The 22,711-nt window shown below is 40.2% G+C and overlaps 1 protein-coding gene across 8 annotated transcripts in view; it reads left to right on the top strand.

Annotated features, from left to right (window-relative positions):
* The window catches only part of NCKAP1 (NCK associated protein 1), a 63,613-nt gene extending 42,149 nt beyond the window's left edge, over window positions 1-21,464 (top strand). For all 8 annotated transcript variants that reach the window (XM_085553580.1, XM_085553578.1, XM_085553579.1 and 5 more), the window contains 16 exons: window positions 280-425; window positions 1,595-1,727; window positions 2,213-2,332; window positions 2,632-2,771; window positions 3,599-3,730; window positions 4,314-4,532; window positions 4,625-4,755; window positions 5,139-5,236; window positions 6,842-6,935; window positions 7,435-7,517; window positions 7,953-8,033; window positions 11,304-11,397; window positions 12,581-12,697; window positions 17,630-17,739; window positions 19,768-19,857; window positions 20,413-21,464. In XM_085553580.1, the coding sequence (XP_085409706.1) occupies window positions 280-425; window positions 1,595-1,727; window positions 2,213-2,332; window positions 2,632-2,771; window positions 3,599-3,730; window positions 4,314-4,532; window positions 4,625-4,755; window positions 5,139-5,236; window positions 6,842-6,935; window positions 7,435-7,517; window positions 7,953-8,033; window positions 11,304-11,397; window positions 12,581-12,697; window positions 17,630-17,739; window positions 19,768-19,857; window positions 20,413-20,529 (1,905 nt within the window). In that variant the 3' untranslated portion in view covers window positions 20,530-21,464. The remainder of the gene's footprint in view (window positions 1-279; window positions 426-1,594; window positions 1,728-2,212; window positions 2,333-2,631; window positions 2,772-3,598; window positions 3,731-4,313; window positions 4,533-4,624; window positions 4,756-5,138; window positions 5,237-6,841; window positions 6,936-7,434; window positions 7,518-7,952; window positions 8,034-11,303; window positions 11,398-12,580; window positions 12,698-17,629; window positions 17,740-19,767; window positions 19,858-20,412) is intronic.
* Window positions 21,465-22,711: the final 1,247 nt, after the last annotated feature.

Raw genomic sequence — 22,711 nt, 5'->3', positions numbered from 1 at the left:
TCTAAACTTGATTCCACTAGTGTGCATAAGTGTTTTGTCAGTATTTTCCTGCCTCTCTTCATCTGTGCCTTGCTGTCATACTCGAGACATCTGGAGACTTTGCTGGAAGGTGGTTTGCTTTCCTTAAATTACAGTAGAATGTTAAAATGGGCTGTGTGAAGTTGTTACATACACTTGTTCTCTGCATAGCATAATCAGTGCTTAACCTTCGTGTTGGGCAATAGCAATGAAACTAGAAAATAAACCTGCTGCTTTTTTTGCCTTCTTGTTTCTGTCCAGGCCTACACCAGTGTCTCTAAAGCTTCTCTTGGACTGGCAGACCACAGGGAGCTAGGCAAAATGATGAACACAATCATTTTCCACACAAAAATGGTAGATTCTTTGGTGGAGATGTTGGTTGAGACCTCAGATCTTTCTATATTCTGGTAAGTTACAAAGCTGAGCTCATATTTTTGTTAATTACTGTTGGCAAGTTTAACTTTTAATTAATAAGCTTTATAGGATGCTTCAGTGGGAGATTCAGATGAAGTTCTGGTTAGTTGTTATTTCTGAGATGGTTGGTGTTCTAGAGTTTGGGGTTTATTGATTTGTACTTTATTTTGTACTAACCTTAACACCAAGTTTGTCTGCCTTTGGTTTCAAAGAACAGCAACAGTCCACAGAATTGCTCATTGGCGTATGTAGTGTAGCCTGATGAGCTTCAATAGGGGACTGTACATTGTTCATCCACAGACTTTCCTGTTCTGGAAAAGAAAAAGCAGTTGATTCTCTTCTTCTTCTGCTCCCAAGCAGGAAGAACCAGCCTTGCGTTGTCACTTCTATAATGGTTTTTCATAGTTAGCTTTTTTTGTGTGTGTGTTTGGCTTTTTTTCTTCTTTTTCTGAGTTTGGAAAAGGAAAGAATAAGGATCAGGAAGCAGACAGATGGGAATCTTTCTCTGACTGCTTATGGTCAAATAATTAAACACTATCTGCAGTAGAAATAAATCATTGTGAGTCCCAGTGTGAAAATACAGTCTTTGGAGAAGCTTTCTCAGTAGTACTTTAGGTTCTTCTTTTTCAGTTTGAGATGGAGAAAACACAAACTAATCAGGGCATGATTTATTGGTGAAAGTTGTTTTCATATGGTTGTCATGTTTTTGTTGAAAGGAGTTTCATGTACTTTTTCTCTTTTTGCATGTTATTATTTTTTTCTGAAGCTGACTTAAAAAGTAGCAGATGTGGAATAAGTGTTGTCTTAGTGTTTGGCTGAGTTAGTTTGATGGAGGTATTTCTGAAGGTCTGTCAGAGGTTGTTCAGACAATCACATAACTGATCAGGGGTCATTTATGAGTTCTTATGTAACGAATTCTAGCAAAAGCTGCAAATCCTTGTGGTGCCCATGTGTCAAACATCAGAATCAAATTGGTATCATAACAAGAGATGCAAACAAAATGGGTAAGAAGTGAATGTCTTCAAAAGCATGATGCGCTTTCTGTTGTCACGTATGTTATAATTACATACCTGGCATTAGCAGTGCGTTTGATTTGTGTAAGTAGACTTTATTTGCGGCAGAATTACGCATGTATTGCATTAAATTGTCTATTTCTGATCAGTTTTTATAGTCGTGCTTTTGAGAAGATGTTTCAGCAGTGTTTGGAGCTTCCCTCTCAATCAAGATACTCGATTGCATTCCCACTCCTTTGTACTCATTTTATGAGCTGCACCCACGAACTGTGCCCAGAAGAGGTAATTTTTTTATACAATGTCTTGGATACTGCCAGCTCTGGCTTAAAAATAGAAAGTACCGGTGCTCAGAGCTGCAAAGTATTTGTAGCAGCATAGGATTAGAGGAAGGAGAGTGATGAAAAAGGACAAGTTCAGCACTTGACTGTGCTTGGGATTGTTTCCTGAAGTATGATTGTCTTAGCTTTAAAAAGAGGTTGAGTTCAGGTACAAAGGTGAAATGACATTTCCAGGTCACTCAGGTTTGGGTGCAGATATGTGTTGTATGCCTGCTAGAATTTCTAAGCAGTGTTTTTTCTTTCATGGTTTATAAACTCATAGTTCGAGAAGTGGAAATAGTAAGCTGGGAGCTGAGGTTGTTAAGTAACATGCTGATTGTCACTCCAGTTGTGGATGTGAATGAGCTGCAGAACAATGTGTTTATGTTTCGAGTAGTGTGGAACTAAGAGGAAAGAAACAACAAACTTCTATTCTGTTTTTTTTAACAGAGGCATCACATTGGAGATCGTAGTCTTTCCTTATGTAACATGTTCCTGGATGAAATGGCTAAGCAGGCTCGAAATCTTATCACAGACATTTGCACAGAACAGTGTACGCTGAGTGATCAGGTGAATGTTTTTTGGTCTCCTTTAATTCCCCTTTGTGGCTTTCTAGGTAGTTTGACTTTGTGATCTGTTATGGCTCTATTTCCTTTTCACCTCTTTTCCCCTGACCTCAGGAACTTTACTGTTTATAAAGTGATAAGTGCTTTGATGAAGACTTTTTATGTTAAATTGTACTGTTAGTAATCAAAGGAGATGCTGCTTGTGACATGAAGTCTTCACCTACGTGTAAGCTTAATTTTTATCTCATGGCTGCAGTGCAGTTTGATTTTAACTGTGCGGGGTGGTTTCTTTTCCTCTACCAGTTGCTGCCAAAGCATTGTGCCAAAACCATCAGTCAAGCAGTGAACAAGAAGTCAAAAAAACAGACGGGAAAAAAAGGAGAACCTGAAAGGGAGAAACCAGGAGTAGAAAGCATGAGAAAAAACAGATTGGTTGTGACCAAGTAAGCCGCCTCTCCTGTTCCTTTCACTGTGATTCCCAAGTCTAAACTTGTGATTTTTACTTCTTGCTTACGTTCTTTGAGTAAAGTTGACTGTAAATACAATGATTTTGTGGTCTGTGAACATATGGTACCCATACCTTGTACAGAGACTGGATTTTCTCACTTAGAGCAGTAGGAATGAGTAACTCCTACTAGGCACTGTGGTTGTTTCTGTTCTTATCTCTTATCTTGTAGTTGTTCTTATCAACTGAGGAAGTGGGAGTCCCAAGGCATGGGTGGTATCTTTCAGTTCTGCCTTGCTTAACATTGTTAGCTGGATAATGTACAGATGGGTCTGAAGGGTTATGCTGCTGAAAGTTAGTTTGTTGCCTTCATCTGCTGGGATGGGGAGGTTTTCGTATTTGTAGCTATAGGAAAACTGAAAGTACTAGCAAACTAGAAGCCAAGACCTATTAGAAAAAGAAAGGGAAAGATGAATAAATCCAGCTTGGGATGTAAGAGGTGACAAGGGAAGAAAAGCAGCAAGGTAGGAAAGAATTGTTAGGAAAAATCACAGGCCAAGATTGTAGACGTTGGAGAGGAGAAAGGGAGCTGTAAGAAGAGGACAAGAGGTGTTCAGTGTTGTGTCTGGAAGTGGCTAAATGCACAGATGTTGCTGAGAAGGGATTAGTTGCAACAACCAAGCATCAGAGAAATGCAATTGTTTAGAGAAGTTGAAAGAAGGGAGCTGTAGCTGATCTTGAGGCATCTTCCATCTATGTATGTTTCCTGTGGTAATATTATGTTATGTTAAATAAAGTTTTTAATTTTTTACTGCTTTTTTACAGCCTGGACAAACTGCACACTGCACTTTCTGAGCTCTGCTTCTCAATCAATTACGTACCGAACATGGTGGTTTGGGAGCACACGTTTACCCCAAGAGAATATTTAACCTCTCACCTGGAAATCCGCTTTACCAAGTAAGAAATAATGAAAAGATAAATGTGTTTGTAAGCAATATAAGTCTGTTTTGGTTTGATATTTGAAGTATTGTATGCTTACTACGTAAGATTAGTTTTTAAAGGTAGATTGCAAAGTTCTGAAGTCATATTCTCTTATACATTTAACTCTGTGGAGACTTAAATATGTTGAAATGAGCATCATCTACTGAATAGCCTGATCCTGCATTCCTTGTCTTTCCCAGTAGGATTTGGTGATGTCAGTTTATTTAGGTGTTTATGATGTTGCTATGATTCTTTTGCACAGTATATGGCGTAGGTTCAGGTATTTGAATTCACTGGTTTGCTGCAAGGGGAATCTTAATATCAGAACTCAGTGGCAGACAAAGATAACAGAAAATGTAATTACTGCTATTCTTCAAGTGAAAAGAAAACAAACCTGGTCACTTCCTACACTCATCTGTTGTTAACTTTATCTTCATATCGTTATTTCCAGAACGGTTACTATCTTTGCTATTAAAATGATTAACATTGACCAGTTTTATATCTGCTTCTTTGCTTAACCCTTTTAAGAAAGGCATGTAACTCGTTTTGTTTTTAAAAGGTCAATTGTTGGAATGACTATGTATAATCAAGCAACACAGGAGATTGCAAAGCCTTCAGAGCTGTTAACCAGCGTAAGAGCCTACATGACGGTCCTGCAGTCAATAGAGAACTACGTACAGATTGACATTACACGAGTATTTAACAATGTTCTGCTTCAGCAAACCCAGCATTTAGATAGCCATGGTGAGCCAACCATTACCAGTCTGTACACGAATTGGTAAGTAACTGTATGAACGCTTGGTATGAGCTTTGGATATCACTTCTATCAATGTATGTCTGCATCCTAAAACTGTTTTCCTTTTCAATAAGGTATTTGGAAACGTTGCTAAGGCAAGTCAGCAATGGTCACATAGCCTATTTTCCAGCTATGAAGGCATTTGTGAATTTGCCAACGGAAAATGAATTAACTTTTAATGCTGAGGAATACTCTGACATATCAGGTAAATTTTGCTTGATGGTACCTATCAAACATTTGTTATGGTTAAATGTGGTCTGCTTCAGTGATGGGAATTACAGCGACTCTTGAAGCATTTCATCTTAGACACCTCTTGTTACCTTGCAGAGTATTTTCATTTCTGTTTATTTCTGCTGCCTTTGTACCTTGAAGTAGCTTGTTTTTCATAGTTTTAGTTAAATGAAAAACTGTAGTAGGAGTGTGATGTGTCAGTGACTGCTGATCAGTTCTGTTACAGCGTGAGTTCTCAAATCAAAAATGCAGTTTTCAGGTTAAAGTTTTGTGATTAAAATGCTGATACTTGCTATATTATGAATATCAAATAAGTGAAGAAGGAATGCTTGAAGAATCATTTGTTGTATTTCTCAGAAATGAGAGCTCTTTCTGAACTGCTGGGACCGTATGGCATGAAGTTCCTAAGTGAAAGTCTGATGTGGCACATTTCTTCGCAGGTTGCTGAGCTTAAGGTAATCTTGGGGAACTCCTGGGTGAAAAGAAGGGTGGGTTTGTGTTTCAGCTTCCTTTAGGATGTTCAATAGCTATTTGTGTGCTACCCTTGTGAAGCGACTGTGTGGCACAAATGGTGAAGCTGTGTAGTTGTGCTTTGTGTATTACACTTGCACATGCAGTACATCTGTATACCATGCCCTTCAGTAGCTGAGCGTGCAGGTCTTTATGTAGGCTCTGTTAATTTACAGTTTAGAGTTATCTGTAGCTATTTGTGCTCCTTTATTAAAGAGGCACAGTCAGTGCTTAGAAGAAACTTTCACTTTTTCCTGGTGTTAGTGTACCAGGCCTTTAGAGAAGTACAGCTTTCTGCTGCATCTCAGGTTACATCTTCAAAGATCTTGTTCTGTCTGTTATCCCTTTGATTGTTAGTGCTGCTGAGTTTCATAGGATGTATGCAGCCCAAAAAGATGGGAAGCCTTTTTTTGAGAGGGGTTGCTTATGTTTTCCCAGATGCCACAGGGGGAATGCAGGTACATTAAGGACGTAATGGACATTAAGCTGGATGGGGCTGTTGATTGTTTGTGCCCATTCCAGCTGTTGAGTTTTAGAATGAGATTTGCCAGGTGAGAAGGCTGTGAATTGAGGGTTAAATTATGTCACTCATGGCAATGCAAGGTGACATTTAAAGTAAAAGAGAAGGCCACTGATGCTTTTTGGTTGCTTCTGTCTTTGTCCATTTATTTTTGTCCTACTTCCTTAATTTCAGTGTGTTTGTTACTGTAGCTCTGTGGGTTTTATTTTTTCAATGCAAAAGCAACTTGAAGTTCTTTCTGAGATTTGTTTTCTCATACTGGTAAGGATAAGCGGAACACAAGGTGGCTCCACATGCACATGACCACATAATTGGAGGAAAAAAGTAATAAAACGTTCATCTGCTTGGCTCAGATGCGGTTGGCCTTGCAGAGAGCACAGAGGAACATCTGTGTTTGGGGGAAAGAAGCACCAAGAGAATAGAAAAGGGGGATTTATTAAGGGTAGGATTCCACATGCTTGCTTTTGTTTCCCAGACCAGGTGCTGGTTTTGTATCTGGATTTAAAACGAGGGGGAGTAACAAGTTGGCCTCAGTTTAACTGTTTGAGCTGTATTCCTGCCTGTCCTTTTTAAATCTTAAACCAATATGCTGGTATTTTTATTTGTGAAGCTGAAAGCTTGACTCAGTAGCAGCATGCGGGTTATTGCCTTCAGTCTTGCATTCTGTAGAGCTTTGAGGAGTTTCAATTCCAATATCACACATCTGCCAGATTCTGGTGCAGAGATTGATTTAAAATTGCCCAGCTTGGTTTCAGTGTAAACTGGTGTTCTGTTTTGCTCTCTGGCTTTCAGCATAGGAATTCATTTTTTGGCTATGTGCACACACTCTTGCAGTTTCTTGGAACTGATTTGTTTGCTGCATCTTTTATAGCTTATTTCACAGAACTGTAGAATTATTTTTCTTTACTTGCTTCTTAATGAAAAAAGAAAGTGGGAGCAGATACCCTTAATCAGGCATGTATCTTATTAACTTATTATATTATTATCTTATCAGAATGGGTAGCTGACCTGAATCCTTGCTTCTCTTTAGAAACTTGTGGTGGAGAACGTTGAAGTTCTGACACAAATGAGGACCAGCTTTGACAAGCCAGACCAGATGGCAGCGCTCTTCAAAAGATTATCATGTGGGTAACTAGCAAGGTCCTTACTGAAGATGTAGAATTGCTTCTATCCTTATCTTTGTAAAGAACACCTTCATGCGTGTCTTTTTGATTTCTTTCCTTTAAGCTGTTTAAACTTTTTCAAAGGATTTTTACAATTTAAGTTGCAGTTATTTTTAACAAGTAATAGTTACAGGGGTATGTTTTGGCCTCAAGAAAGCACAGCTGTAGTGTTAGCATTGAATACCATTGTCTGTAGGTAACAGGCTTCATTTGTTGAATGGTTTGCAGAGAATCTCTTCAGGAAATCTCATCATCAACTCAGGTTTAAGAAACTGCTTAAGCACATGTTTATTTTGGCGCTTAAGTGCCTTTGTTTCAGTATTGTGCTATTTTGAAGTATTTTGATTTCTTTTTTCTGCCTGGTTTTATTTTTTTTTTATTTCTTTTTTTTGTTGCTGTTTGAATTGAGTTTATAAACTTGGGTAGGTTTTTGTTTACTGTTGTTCTTGTTCCTCTTCAGCTGTTGACAGTGTTTTGAAGAGAATGACCATTATCGGTGTCATCTTGTCTTTTCGGTCGCTGGCGCAGGAAGCACTTAGAGATGTAAGAAATGACTGAGTATTTTCTGATTAATTTTTACTGAATTGAATAGGATAAGACAGTATTTGAGATTTCTCCTTTCACATGTACAGCTTTAAAAAGGCTGACGTGTGTTTAAAGTAGTTATAAGTGAACCCTGAATTGCAAGTTCTAGGTAAACAAGTATTTTTTGAGTACAGCTTAGAGAAATATTGCATTAAAACCATGTTGTGCTTGGAGCAGGCCTCCTGGTGTTCTCAGTATGTTTTAAAGCCTGCTTTCAGTTTGTTGACCAACAGCTTGATTTTATTGGGCTTTAATGTCTGAGGTCCAGAAACTAATTAATATGTATAAAATTACTCATTCAGAAGAATAAATGCAGTAAAAAATGGTGTTGTCTAACTGATGGGGGGGAGCTTTGGGAATGTTTTGTCCTCATCTTGCATTTGTGTCTCTTAGGTCTTATCCTACCACATTCCTTTCCTTGTAAGTTCCATTGAGGACTTCAAAGATCACATTCCAAGAGAGACTGACATGAAGGTAATGTGAGGCCCAAAGGGTAATGGAGTCATTTTTGGAGCTTACAGAAAATATGCAAGGGGCAAGGCTTTCATCCTCCTTATGAAAAATGTTGAAACCAAAGAGCAGTGTTTTTTCCAAAGAGATAAGTCATTATTCTTCTGCAGCCTTCTTATGTTCTGGGGGAAAACAGACCGATGGAAGTGCACAAGTCCTTTTTTACCTGTTATCACATCTCAGAACGTTCAGGGCAGGAATTAAGAAGGAGGTTTATCAAGTGCTAAACTGTCACTAAGCAATAAAAGGAGGAATGCTGCTTAGCTTTGTAGTATATGCAGTGCAACCTGTGTGAGTGAGTAGTTAAGGCTGTGTGCGTGGTTAGAGCTTTGTGCATGGGATGTCTACAAGCCTGATTTTTGCCCCAAGTAGAAAATGCTTCCAAACCTCATCTTAGACATTTTGGAGGAGAAGCAGTGCCATGAATTAAATGCCTTGCTTCTGAATGGTAGTGCATTTTCATTCACAACCCCTTGTCAGTGCATCATGGGGCTTCTGGCCCTAGATTTGCAGTAGCTGCAACATAGTGGGTTGGTTGTTTTTTTTTTAATCTCTTGTTTCAGCTTGGAGCCTGTGAAGGCTTTACAGGTTCTGTATGGTGCTGTGGTGGGACAGAAAATATGTAGCGGCTGCATGTTGCACACATCTTCAGCTGCAATTGTAGAAACAACTTTCTGAAAACTGTTCTTGAGCCACATGGTTTTTAGAGGGCTGCAGAATATGTTGTTACTCCTCAACTTGGAGGTTATGTTTTGCCATTGATTCTTGCTGAGAAATATGTAAATGTTTAATGGAATGTATTATATAATAAGTCCTTCACCTTTCTAAGAAGCGTATTACATGAACTGTTACAAGCTCTCTAAGGTCAGCATCACCAGTTCAGACAACACAGTTTAGCAGTCAGTCTGAAGCTGTCTGAGGCTGCATGGCGAATGCACAGGCTGAAATGCCACGTGCTCTCTGGAACTTGCAATTCTGACAAACTGTAAGTGTTTGAGGTCCAGAAAACTCTGAAATTGATGACACCATAGAGATCCTGGGGAAATGCTATTGAAATACACTTCAAGGCTTACAATAATAAGATTGAAATGATGCGAGTTGCCTTTGCTCTTAGGAAGAAAAGCCTTTAACCTTGTTAGATTAAAAATTCTCACCTATGGTTGCGAAGAAAATGCTTGATCACCAGTGTCATGTTCCATTATTGAATGGGAAGAATCAGCTTGTGGAAAAGATGAGGAGTCGCTGCTGGCTTGTGCTTGATCATTTGATTTAGGCAGCTTATGACCCTTGGTGTCAAAGCGGTGCTGAAAAATTGGGCAGAATAAAGGCTGCAACAGTAGTAAATCCTTGAGGACGGTCTCTTACCATTGCCATTTTATAGCTGATTGTATTAGATATCTTGACCATCTAATTGTATCCTTAATGACCTCACTGAACTCATTTGTGTCAGCAGATATGTCAAAGCATAGTGCTTGCTTATTCTGTTTTGCAAGTCCCCAGAGTAATTAGCAGTCACCGCAATAACTGAGTGTCAGAAAAGCAGTCTACTACTGAATAAAACCATACTGAGGACTGTAGTCCAAATGATGCACCATGTAGCACCAGCTTTATATACCATTTTGCAGCTGACCTTTCCTGGGCCCTCTGTACTTCCCTTGTGATTCTCATCATGTGCCTATTTTGTGACCTTTTTTTTTTTTCCATTTCAAACTCTGTGATATAATACAAAGGCTATGGTACAGTCTGTGCTGTTTGCGTGGTATCAAGCTTAGATGTTGCATCATGTGGTGTGGGCTGCAGATGTGTAGTCTTGTTTGAGAAGTCAACACAAGTTTGCAAGGGTGATGTTGGAGGACTGTGAGTGCAGAAGGAGCCAAACCTGTGTAGTGCTCTCCTCAGTGCCTTCTGGGAGTACTGGGAACTCTGGCATCTACTACCCAGAACTTTGCCAGAGCTTTGTCTTGAAAACAGCTTGTTGATGTGGCCAGCACAATGAGCCTGCTAACAATTAAGCCCTGTAGACAGTCAGCAGTTCCTTGTTTGAACTTTCTCCCCAGTCTCGTCATGTACAGAACTTGTAAGTCTTTGTACAACAGATGAGGAAACTGCATATTTTAGTGTGCAGTAACATTGTAACATTCTGCATGCTGAATTTGCTGTAGGAAATGGCTTTAATTTGTTAATGAAACCTACTTTCTATGTACTATTATTTTGGCAGCCCTAGAACTTGAAATTTGGTAAAACTAATAGAATGAAGAAGATATGTTTTGCTTTTACTTAGTGTCAAGGTATTGCATTGTCTGCTATTAGAGTCAGGCTTATACTTGGTTCTGTGTTAATAGTTAAGTCATCAGTTGCGAGCCAGCTCCCATCTGTGTAGTTGTTTGAAGGCAGCTCTGTACTCAAGCTATGTTGTATCTGCTGACAGCAAAGCACCATGCAGACCAAGCAGTGCCCTTATTGTATCAGGGTTTGCCCTCAGGTAGCTGAGCTGACCACCTGGGTAAGCATGGTACTGCTTTCTGCAGCTGGCTGATCGGTGGGAGCTGATGAGAGAGCTGTTGTGTAAGGCACATCACCAGCATTTCACAGGGCCCTTTGGTATGAACCTCCTTTTGGCGAGATTCTTTGGAATTGCATGTTCAAGTGTTCAGTTCCACATGTAAATTAGGGAAAGAAAGAAATGCAGAATTACATAGGCAATGATATAAAATGTAGCCTGAGCCAGGCTTGAAAATGGACTAGAGTGGAAGGCGTTCTTAGCTCCTCCAGGAGTTAGGATTGCTTGTCTCTGGACACTGAATCTGTATCAGATTTGCTTGTTGTAAGATGCCTGCCTCACTCTGATACTTCATTAGTTTGTGACTTGTGGCTTTTGTTTAAAAGTGCAGCCTTTGTGGATGCTGTTTGTCTCTGGCAGAAATGGCCAATTGTAAGTCGGGATGTTTGCTTTGGAGGTCATGTAGAAAAGTATACAAGCTTGGTTTGGCTTGAGAGAAAGAAATGGTGATGGAACACACAAAGTACTACCGACCTGTCAGAGTAAGTTAGAGGTGGGGAAGAACTAGAACAGTCAAATCTAGAAGTTCTTCATTTAGCTTCAGCCTCGTCTCCAAAGTCCATTATTGCTTCAAACTAATGTAAACGTTTTAAACTTGTCACCAATACTGTGCTTCATCAAGTTTACACAGAAGCATTCAGTTATCTTGTAAATGCCTTTCTTCTGATCCTCAGGTGGCAATGAATGTATATGAACTGTCATCAGCTGCTGGATTGCCTTGCGAGATTGATCCTGCCTTGGTTGTAGCACTGTCCTCACAAAAATCAGGTAAGGTGTTACAGTTTTAAAAATGTAATGGACAAGAATCAGAGGAGGAGCAAAAAACTGAGCACCCTGAGACATGGGTGTGTTTGAAGTGCTGGGGGAAGGTTTATTTTTCTTGGGTTCTTAGTATTCCTTTGAACTTGGTAAATTGCCTGAAGAACGTGCATGCTCTGCGCAGACTGCCTAGAATGCACTAATGAGCATCGTGAGGATCTCTTTAACTATGTATGAATTTTCTTGACCTAAGAAAAGAATAATGGGTAGGTGCTGCAGTAGGCTAATGACTGATGGTTAAAAACTGCTGTACTTTATGGACATTGGAAATAGGATTCTGTTGTGAACAGCTGTATATGGGATCAGTTCTGTTGCACTGATCTGTAACAAATCTGTTTAATTCAATTAGACATTGCAGCTGGCATTTCAGCTTTTACACATCTGATGAATTCCACAACACTGTTAGTCATCTGTAATACAGATGCTAACATGCAGTTTACAATGGGAAACATGTAAACCGAACATATTGATGCCCTCACGTATATGGCACTTCCTCTGGCAGTTTTGAAGGCATGAATTAAGTGCTTTTTGGCAGTCTTAAGTCTTCCCATCTCTGGAGCTGTTCAAGGCCAGGTTGGACGGGGCCCTGGGCAACCTGGTCTACTGCAGGATTTAGTGGTTGGCAGCACGTTGCCTGGGGCAGGGAGTTGGAACTTGATGATCCTTGAGGTCCCTTCCAACCCAAGCCATGCTGTGATTCCTTACTGAGTATTTTATGCCTTTTCCCTCTCCCATCCCCCCCTGAAGTGTAATGGATAATATAAATTATAATCAGATTGTAACTGTTGCAGATGTTAACTTGTGTTTTTTTTCTAGCTTTAATATTAGCTACTTGACAGGAAAAAATATAGATAATTTCAAGAGGTGGTTCAGTATTAAAAGTTAGATGTGTCAAGCAGAATATGTATACAGAATGTATGTAAAATACAAAAGAGCAATTCTTTATATGTACTGTATGTTTAAAGACATAGTTTTATATTAGGAGAACAGCTAGTATCTGCAATGGTATTTCAAATAGCTTTTGCTGATGTACAGCTATGAAGTGTTTAAACTGTGTGAACAGGGCAGGGAATTTCCGTATGTTTTCATGACTGGCTACGATCCAGTATTAAAGGCTTATTTTTGTTTTCAGAAAACATTAGTCCAGAAGAAGAATACAAAATTGCTTGTCTTCTCATGGTCTTCGTGGCAGTCTCCTTGCCAACTTTGGCTAGTAACGTGATGTCTCAGTACAGCCCTGCCATTGAAGGTAAATGCCAGCAAAACGTTTGCCCTGCATGCTTTCTTCGTAATAGTCCTGGGAGTGTTTTGAATGCTTCTGCAGTGAAGGTTTATTTCTGTTTCTTAATGAACAAAAGCAAAAAATCCAGGAAAGATCCGGATTAGGTTTTCTGAGAATTACTTTGCAAAGCATTTGCTCGTCTCTTGTTCTGAGATGACTTCCAATGGAGGAATCTTTTACTTGACACTTTGAGAGCAGTTAATTTGCTGTAGGGGGCGATCTTGTACTAGTGTGTGAAGTTGGTGGAGAGAATATCTTATGTTAATTAGGGCATAGCATGTAGATGTTTTAGCAATGGCTTTATTGGCCTTCGTGCTACTCACACATAGTAGCTTTTCTGTGTTTAATGGGTTATTCATATTACTGAACATAAACTATTGAAGATGGAATCCAGAAGGTGTGAGCTGTGAACAGGACTGTATCCTACAGAATAATTCAGCTTACGGAGAGTACTTTGCCTCAAGGAAATTCTTTGCTTGTAATAGACCAAAAAAAAGGTTCTTTCAGACAAAATTAAGTTGAAAAAGAATGACAGAGGAAACTGTTCCAGTACATACAAGAGTCACCTTTCAGCTGCTCAAGCTATTGCAGAATCACAGAATTATCAAGGTTGGAAAAGACCTAGAAGATCATCCAGTCCAACCATCACCAATACTTCCCAGCTAAATCATATTCATCAACACAACATCCAAACTCTTCTTGAACACTCCCATGGTCTGACTACCCTTTCTGAGAAGTAATATTTCCTAATGTTCAGCCTGAATCTCCCCTGGTGCAGCTTGGATCCATTCCCTCTATTTCTATCACTGATTACAAGAGAGAAGAGGCCAACCCCCAGCTCACTACAACCTCCCTTCAGGAAGTTATAGAGAGCTAGAAGGTCTCCCCTGAGCCTCCTCTTCTCCAGGCTGAACAATCCCAGCTCCCTCAGCCTCTCCTCACAAGGCCTGTGCTCCAGACTCCTCACCAGCTTCGTTGCCCTCCTCTGAACATGTTCCAGGGCCTCAGTGTCTTTCTTGCGGTGAGGGGCCCAAAACTGAACACAGTACTCGAGGTGCGGCCGCACCAGTGCCGAGTACAGGGGGACAATTACCTCCCTGTTCCTGCTAGTAACACTGTTTTTGATGCAAGCCTGGATGCCGTTGGCCTTCTTGGCCACCCGGGCACACTGTCGGCTCATGTTCAGCCGAGTATCAATCAGTACCCCCAGGTCTGTTTCCTCAACACAGTCCTCTAGCCACTCTGCCCCAAGCCTATACCGCTGCCTGGGGTTGTTGTGGCCAAAGTGCAGGACCCGGCATTTGGTCTTATTGAACCTCATCCCATTGGTTTCAACCCAGTTCTCCAGCCTATCCAGATCCCTCTGCAGGGCCTCGCTACCCTCAGGCAGATCGACACTCCCAGCCAATTTGGTGTCATCTGTGTACTTACTGAGGGTGCACTCAATGCCCTCATCCAGGTCATCAATAAAGATGTTGAAGAGGACAAGCCCCAGCACCAGCCCCTGGGGAACACCACTCGTGACCGGTCGCCAGCTGGATTTAACTCGATTCACCACCACTCTCTGAGCCCAACCCTCCAGCCAGCTCCTTACCCAGCCAAGGGTGTACCCATCCAAGCCACGGGCTGCCAGCTTCTGCATGAGAATACTGTGGGAGACAGTGTCGAAGGCTTTGCTGAAGTCTAGGTAGACCACATCAGCAGCCTTTCCCTCATCCAGCAGATGAGTCACTTGATGATTAAAGGAGATCAGGTTGGTCAAACAGGACCTGCCCTTCATGAACCCATGCTGGCTAAGCCTGATCCCCTGGCCATCCTGCACACGCCACATGATCTCCCTCAAAACAATCTGTTCCATAACCTTCCGCGGCACTGAGGTCAGGCTAATGGGCCTGTAGTTCCCCAGATCCTCCTTACAACCTTTCTTGTAAATGTGAGTCACATTGGCAAGCCTCCAGTCTTGTGGGACCTCACCAGTCAACAAGGAGCGCTGATAGATGATGGGAAGCGGCTCAGCTATCACCTCCGCATGCTCCGTCAGCACTCTCGGGTGGATCTCATCTGCCCCATGGACTTGTGGCAGTCCAGTTGGAGTAGCAAGTCTCTGACTGTTTCTTCCAGAATCACAGGGGGGTTAGCGTGCTCCCAGCTGAGACTACCAGATCAGAGAGAGGAGTACCCTGAGGATAACTGGTCTGACTTTTAGAGACAGATGTAAAGAAGGCAATCAGGACCTCTGCCTTTTCCTTATCCTCAGTGGTCACATTCCCAGCCTCATCCAGCAAAGAGTGGATATTCTCCTTTGTCCTCATTTGTCCTCCTCCTATTGCCATTATGTTATATAGCTTGTATAAAGGACTGTTTATTCTGCATGCATTTACTTGCTGCACTGTGAGGCTTTCTTTCTATTTTCTCAGTTGCTTCATTTTTAATCAGGTCAACTTTAATTGCACGTGACTTCTGAACATGTAATGTACCAGGTAAAGGCCAAAATAACAGCCATAGGTGCCATTCAGTGAGTGTGTGGTATGCAGATCCCTTTTTTTCCCTAAAGATCTTTCCTTTCCAAGATCGCTGTTTTAATTGAGGTAAATAATTTTGTACTTGTTTGGATTATCCTTCTTGATAGGGAAACATCATGTTTTAAAAGATCAAGGGTTTGTTAGCTCTCATGTTAAACAGTTTGTGTAGCCCTTTGCCTGCTGTGAAAAAGTTGGGTAGATCTCTGATGTAATGAGTAGAGCTTGAACATTGATTTGAAAGGTCAAGTATTTGAGGCTAACAGCTTGTTCTGATGAACAGCGAGAACAGCTTGTATCCCACAGGGTTGTTTTATGTTATCTACACTGTTTCTGCCACCCTGTTTTTTCAGTTACGATGGCTGAATGAAAAACTCAGAATACATACAAGAGTAAGAAGGACTATGAAATGATTGATGGGGCAGGCAGAGGCATTTTCTTGTTAGAGGACACTTAGACTGGTTCTCCAACCGTCACCCAGATGAACTTGCTTATATGTGTTCGAGGCCATCTTAAATATTTATTTTTGTAGCTTCATAAGAAGAGATCAGCTGGAAGCACTTTCTGATACAGTTTTTTTCCCCTCAGTAGCCTCTTTCTTGCTGTGGTCTCAAAATGTATACTACTTGCCACAGCAACTGTACTACAGGTTTTTTAATGGTGATAATATTTGCTTGTCATCAATTAATAAGGTATGTCTATGAGCTGCACCTACCCCTGTGACAACTTCTTCCTATGAAGCCGAGTCAGGCAAGCGAGATGCTGTTGCTCACAGATGTTCTCCAGCAGGTTGGAGCTCGTGCAGTTTGCCTCTCCCCAGCTCCCCTCTCTGCAGAAGGATCCTCTTTGTCCTCGGGCTGCTGGCAGTCTGAAACAATAGATGAGGATTATCTTGTCTGTTTTATACGATGTAGCCAAAATATTCCAGTTTCTATCATTTAATTTAGTAACTCTTAACCTGAAGTCAGGCAAAGCCTCTTTCATAAGTGCTTTCTAAAGTTAATAAGATCTCATAAAACTGTGACTGGAGAGGAATTTCATCTAGAACTCATAAGCCTGTATTAGGAGTTCCTACTGATTTTATGAGATGTGGTTTCTGTATTATGTAATTCTTTACTGTGTGGACTCCTTTTTATTAAGAGGAAAATAGTCTGCCAAAAAGAATATATAAAATATGTTCTCTCTACACAAATAACAAACAAAATAGACCTTGTTGTTTCTGCCTTAGCTGTATGTTACTATGTTTTTCTGTTCTGTCCCTTACTGCAGAACATCTGACTTTAGACACTTAAAATAGATGCTATTTCCAGAATGGGAACTTAATAATGCTGCTTTTTATGAAGTAAATTCCCTGGCTAAATCCCGAATTTTACCATCAACAGGTCAACAGTTTCAGCTTTCTAATCTGGCAAGAGATTTGTCCCAAACACAGACAGTTCTTGGACAGCTTCAGCAGTGTCTGTGTTCCCTCTGCCTTCTTCAAGATCGAGGCAGTTTCTTTCACTAGTTTCAGGTTCATGCTTGGGCTCCAACAGACTTTTCTTTCTGCTTGATTTTTGTTCTCATTAAGAGATCCCAACTTAGTCACATTCCGGGACAGAGCACTAGTTTGTGTCTAGAGAGTAGACTAGAATAGCAGGCTACAGAGACGAGGCCTTACTTGAAACCATGAGTCCTGCCACGTGTTGGAAGGCCACAGTTTCTCAGCAATGGTCAGAAAATGGGTGGCTTGGAGTCGCATGTCAGCACTGCCTGCAAACATCCAGACTTGTTAACTCCTTCAAAGACCTCTTTTTTCTCCAGTTTCCCAAGGTATCTGTTTGGGTCTCTGTTGGTTTTGTTCTGATGTGCTGGACTGGACTAAGCTGACATTAGAAATAGCAGGCTTGATGATGAGCAGTTCTTTTTTAGCTGTAACTCTTTGAAAACTGGTGTCATCCAGTCACCTTCCAGCCCCCTGAAACCAAGGTGAATCTTGGCAAGGTGGTTACATACGGCTGTCAGAAATTGACTATTTCTGTTCTGGAGGTCCTACAGATCTCCTGGGGGAGTAACGTCTGAACCTGCTGATTTGTTCATGTACAAAAAGGGGAGGAAACAGCCATTTAGCCTCATCAAGTCTTTTTTTGTACAGAATGTTTTGTCTGTCAAGTGGTGATGCCATCAGATTTTGCAGTGTAGTACAGCATTTGGAGGGAGGTCTGTACTTCTGGTTGCTCTGATGATACAGAGTTTGTGTGATAGAGCACTTTGCTGTTGTTTAAGATGGTGAAACTTGCTCTTTCATTGTGATGAGTAAGCTTATTGTTTGATAATATTTTCCAAAACATTATCATTTTCAAACACAGTTCTGAGGTTATTTGTGCATGTTTTTGTTTAGGGCATTGCAACAACATTCATTGCTTGGCAAAAGCTATCAACCAGATTGCTGCGGCTTTATTTACCATCCACAAGGGAAGCATCGAAGACCGTCTGAAAGAATTTTTGGCTGTATGTATGACTTTATTACTAAAATCAGCTTTTTTTGGTATAAGCCTCTGTGTATTAATTAGTTTCTTAGCACCTATCACCTCTTGTATGGTCCATGACTGGAAAAAGGCATGTAGTGCATGTGAAGTCATGGTTCTGTCTAGCAAACGCTTCCCTCGATGTATTGGACTCTTTTAAGTGATTTTACCTTTTCAGGGTAGGTACCTCTGGAGCAGTTCTTTGAGTTTTACCTTTTGGTGTGTCTGCTCTCCTTGCATGGGAGCTGTGTGATAGCTGCACAGTACAAGGATATTTGGGAAGAGACATTCCTATGGTTTAGAGTAGGCAGAAGATCAAAGGTGCTGCTATCCCTACTGATGCCTCAAAAGAAGTCTGAAGCCTTTAGGTTCTGAAGCTGTATTTTAAATTCATTTTGACATGCTTCTTAAGGTGAAACAGAGTTGTTTTTTTTTAAGATAGCTCTTGATTACCGATTAGTGAAAGGGAAACTAAAGGTTAAAATGGTGACTTCATTTTTTTTTCTTAAAAGGATTCTGATTGGAGTGATTATTCCTTTTTGATGCTTATCTGTGAAATGAAGAAACACACACACCCTGCTTCTTACCTTCCTCAGTTTCGAGGGTTGGGTCGTGGTCCCTTTCTGTGATGAAAATTCCACAGAAGCAATTTTCTCTCTTTTTCCTTAGAGGCTCTTTCCCTTCTGGAAGCTCACGGCATTTTGTTCAACTGAGAAAACCTTTAGCCGTTGACCTTGTCTAATGCAACTGCTGGCTGTAAGAGATGAAAGAGAGGTGGTTGCGTCAAGTTGCATACGTTTGACAAGTGAAGGAAACCAGTATAGTTTCATGTGACAAAAACACTTTTGGTATGAGGATTGCATTTTTGCAGTGTTTATGAACTGATTTCAGACCACAGCGCAGACTGTGACTTGATGGTTCAGATATTTTGCTACTCTATCTTTTATGACCCATTTTATTTGTCACTTACTGCTAGTCTGGAAGGAAAGCATCTCCTGAGGAGGAAATACGCTGCTGGAGATGATCTGCTTTCTTGTCAACGTTAATTAAAGACAAGAAAAATTCACTGGGTTATTTAGTACTGCTGAGTATGAGCTAAGATTCTTTGGAAGCATGCGTGTTTGCTTTACGTTATGAATTAATTTGCAGAAATTGCTTCGAGAGGAATACTGAGGTTTTTAGATTTAATATTTTAAATTAAAATCCCTTTATGGTAAATGTTGCTTTATTATTTCGCTGTTGCTTTACGTGAGTGTATAATCATATGCCTGACAGCTGGAAAGAGGTGGATCTTTTTGTTGATGTTGCTCATGGATTGTTTTATTTTATATTTCTATGAGGTATGAAAACATGGGCTACACGCTCATCTGCACATCCACTATTTGGTTGTGTTCTGTCATCATATGTACCAATGTATATGTGTAAGTTTCTTGGATATCTATTTTTAGGTTGTCTTTTAAAACTAGTGATGCAAGGTTGCTCATAGTCTAATTAAATGTAATAATTTTACAGTTGGGATGACACTACTTAAATTAAACATAGTTTTGCAGGTGAAGCTTTTCTTCCTACAGCAAAACAGTTATAATATCAATCAGTGGAAACCTGAAATGGTAATGCAGTAAGTTTATATCATTACTGGGAAAGACCAAGGAAGGGAGATGTTGATCCTAAGGGAGCTCTGTCATTAACTTCAGTCATCTTAATGACAGTCAACTTACCTACTTTGGCTATCTGCTTTGATGAGCAGAAGTTCTTCACAATAAATGAAATGGCTTTTTGACGAAAATAGCATGGACTGCTTATTAAACACTGCTAGGTGTAAACAAAAACATCTCCCCAAAAGCAAACCCAGTGCTGATGGTTGCTGGTTGCTTTGTAGTTGCGAGTTCAATGCTGTCACTACTGAATAAGCTATTGATGTATTCAGAAATGTGTGTGGAGTGAAAGGGTGGAAGCTGATCTGTGCTTTTATTATTTTTTTTTAATGCTTTGAAATATGCATTTAATGCAGCTTGCATCATCTAGTCTACTGAAGATTGGCCAGGAGACGGACAAAACTACTACAAGAAACAGAGAGTCTGTTTACCTACTACTGGACATGGTAAGCTCTGTCTGTTTTACTGGGGTAACTAACTAAAGGAATAGGATCGGCATCACACTGTTGACACCTTTGGTTGTTTAGTTCATCAGCCAGTGGAAATAGCTTGTGATGTCGTTCTTATTAATACTGTCATGTCATTAGTTTGTCTTTTATTACCCAAGCATCAGCACATTGTTTGTTGCTGTTGTGGTACCTTATTGTTCAGACAATTCCCACTCTTGATTATACGATATTAAAAGAATTTACATCAAAGAAGTACTGCTCAGAATGTGTGATGGGAGACACTCTTCCTATACTACAGTGCCTGTTCTGAAAATGAAAGGAATACTCAATGATTTTATGCGTAGAAGTATGAAAGCTTTATGACTAGTTGGGAGAGGCACTGAAATTATAGCATTTCCTCTTTCCTGTCTCTGCCCAACCTTGTAGTAACTATTTTTGCTATGAGAAGTGGTGGTGGTGTAGCGCAGACTAGAGCTACCCACATGGCACAGGGTGCGAGCAACATGTGGTAATAGGTGCTGTGCATAGCCTGATGTTTCTGCTGTTGTTCAGATTGTGCAGGAGTCCCCGTTCCTGACGATGGATCTCCTGGAGTCTTGCTTCCCTTACGTCTTGCTGAGAAACGCGTACCACGCTGTCTACAAACAAAGCGTCACATCCTCTGCCTAAGTATCTGCTTCCTGGAGATCAGACATAGCACGCATCCATGTGGCCTCGGTTTTACCTGTCAACTGTGGAGCTATTTTACTTCATGGCCTGATGAACAGTTTTGTGGATTATAAACTTTTTCCATAAAGTTGTATTTCTGATCAGTGGTTTCTTAATATGGTTGTACTACAATATCAGCTTGGTTGATTTTAGGTTGCACATTCATGGAAAATCTTTCTCTTCTCCTTTCTTCCTTTTTTATTTTGATTTTAGAGCATTGGTTATGTTTAAAAAATATACTACTTCTGCTATACGTTTTTGATATTGATCATGCAGAACAGAAATTGCTCGTTTATTTCCCAGAAGAGAAATGTATTTAGTGATTATTTTAGATAGTGTAGCTTCCATCTGTGTGTAAATTATTTCATATAGGGAGAGTTATAATCTTGTACCTATTGTTCTTATTGAAAACAAATATTGGATGTGCATTTCTGTGAAGTAATGGCAGCATTTCTAGTTTTATTTTGAAACGTTGGCCAATCTATGTACTATGACACTATCTAACATGACAAACATTCCCCCTCAGACAGCGATCTGTTCCCGATACTCTTAAACAACAGCAAGTGGTGTTGTTTGTATAAAGCATAGTGGAAATTTTTTTTAAACTAACTTCTGTGGTGCCCTGTTGGCATTAACACTACCATTGTACCCTGCTGTATAATAAACATTCTTACACATTTATCACATGTTGATAAAATGTTAGCCCTTAACCACTTTTTATATGTTTTAAATTTTTGAAATTCAAGTGTACCTTCCATAACATACAATAAACACTAGACTGTACTATCTGTAGGTGAATTATTTTTAATATAAATGTCATCTTAGTATTTTAAGCTTAAACTGTGCTGTCGTGCGTTGATTTACATCTCAGAGTTCATTAAATATCAATCCTTAGAGCTTTTATGTGAAGGTTTCTTTCTATCATCCACCTTTTGGCTCATGTGACAGTCATTCTTGTGAAAGAGAAGAAAAAAGAATTAAGGCCAGTGTAAGAAGAGTTGGCTTAGCACCATTAGCCTGTAAATCTTACTTTGGAGTAGTAAAATGGGAAAAGCATTTATATAGTGCATAGTGGAGCCAGTTGTGCCAGTAGGGAGAAGTTACAATGTGTAACTTGAAATAACTGTAGAACAGCAGATCGTTGCTAAAATCAAAACGTCGGACTGAGACCCATGTGTCGTGAGCCTCCTTTTATCAGTGCTGCTTGTCTGCATGCAGGAGAGCATTGGCTCAGTTTGCCTATAAGCTGACCAGATGGTTGTGCTCTGTAATCCGCAGTGTGGAAAGAGATGCAATGCTCTGGATGTTGCATGAAGTTCTTGTCCTCCGTGCAGCTTCTGCAAGCACTGGTAAGTTATTTTTGTTATGAAAGAGCTGTTTTGTGCTCATTTACAATAGCATCCTGTGTCCAGAGGAATAAAAGTACTGCCTTACTTCCTTAGGACAATTTTATTCCAGTACATCTGTATTTCTCCTAATGATGCTTTTTGTGTTAGAACTACAGACCTGTTCTTAAGTCGGTGGTTTAGTAACATAACACAGAAGTTTGTTCATGAAGAAGTTAGGTCATGTGTGAAACTTGAGTGTAATGCTTTATTATTTGAAAGCCAATACGTTCAAAACCTTAATTAGGAGTAAGATATCTGATTGTATTTTAGCCTCTCCTGCAAAAAATGCCTTCAAATTTGACTTGTCAGAAATTCAAGTTATTTGTAGTTTGTGAAATAACTTTTTTTTGTCTTTCATCTTTGTCAGTTCAAAGGAATCGTGATTGGTCATTTATCATGATCCCTGTCAGCTTTCCACTTTGTGAGTGGAAATCATTGTTAAGTAGTCCTGGAAAAAGGCAGCATCTTTGTGAAGAAACCACTCTGTACAGTCAGATGCCTGAGATGTCTCTGGGTGCCCTTCCTGCAAAGGCTCAGAGCAAGTTCAGAACCAAACTGAAGACAGGAAATCTGGGAACAGAGATTTGGACTCAGCAACGAGCGTTCTGGGTTTTGAAGATGTGTAAGGTTTCTTGTCTCTTAGCGGCAGGGGTTCTTGCTTTGTTCTTACTGTATTGCTCTTATTTCTGGTTTTAGCTGAGGCACCACAGAGCCCGCTTATTGAAGGCAGAACACATCGACCACAGGCCTCAAGG

The sequence above is a fragment of the Coturnix japonica genome, chromosome 7, assembly GCF_054131305.1.
Source record: "Coturnix japonica strain WE chromosome 7, WE-NBRP24, whole genome shotgun sequence".
Taxonomy (NCBI): domain Eukaryota; kingdom Metazoa; phylum Chordata; class Aves; order Galliformes; family Phasianidae; genus Coturnix; species Coturnix japonica.
This window is presented reverse-complemented; position numbering and strand designations above follow the sequence as displayed.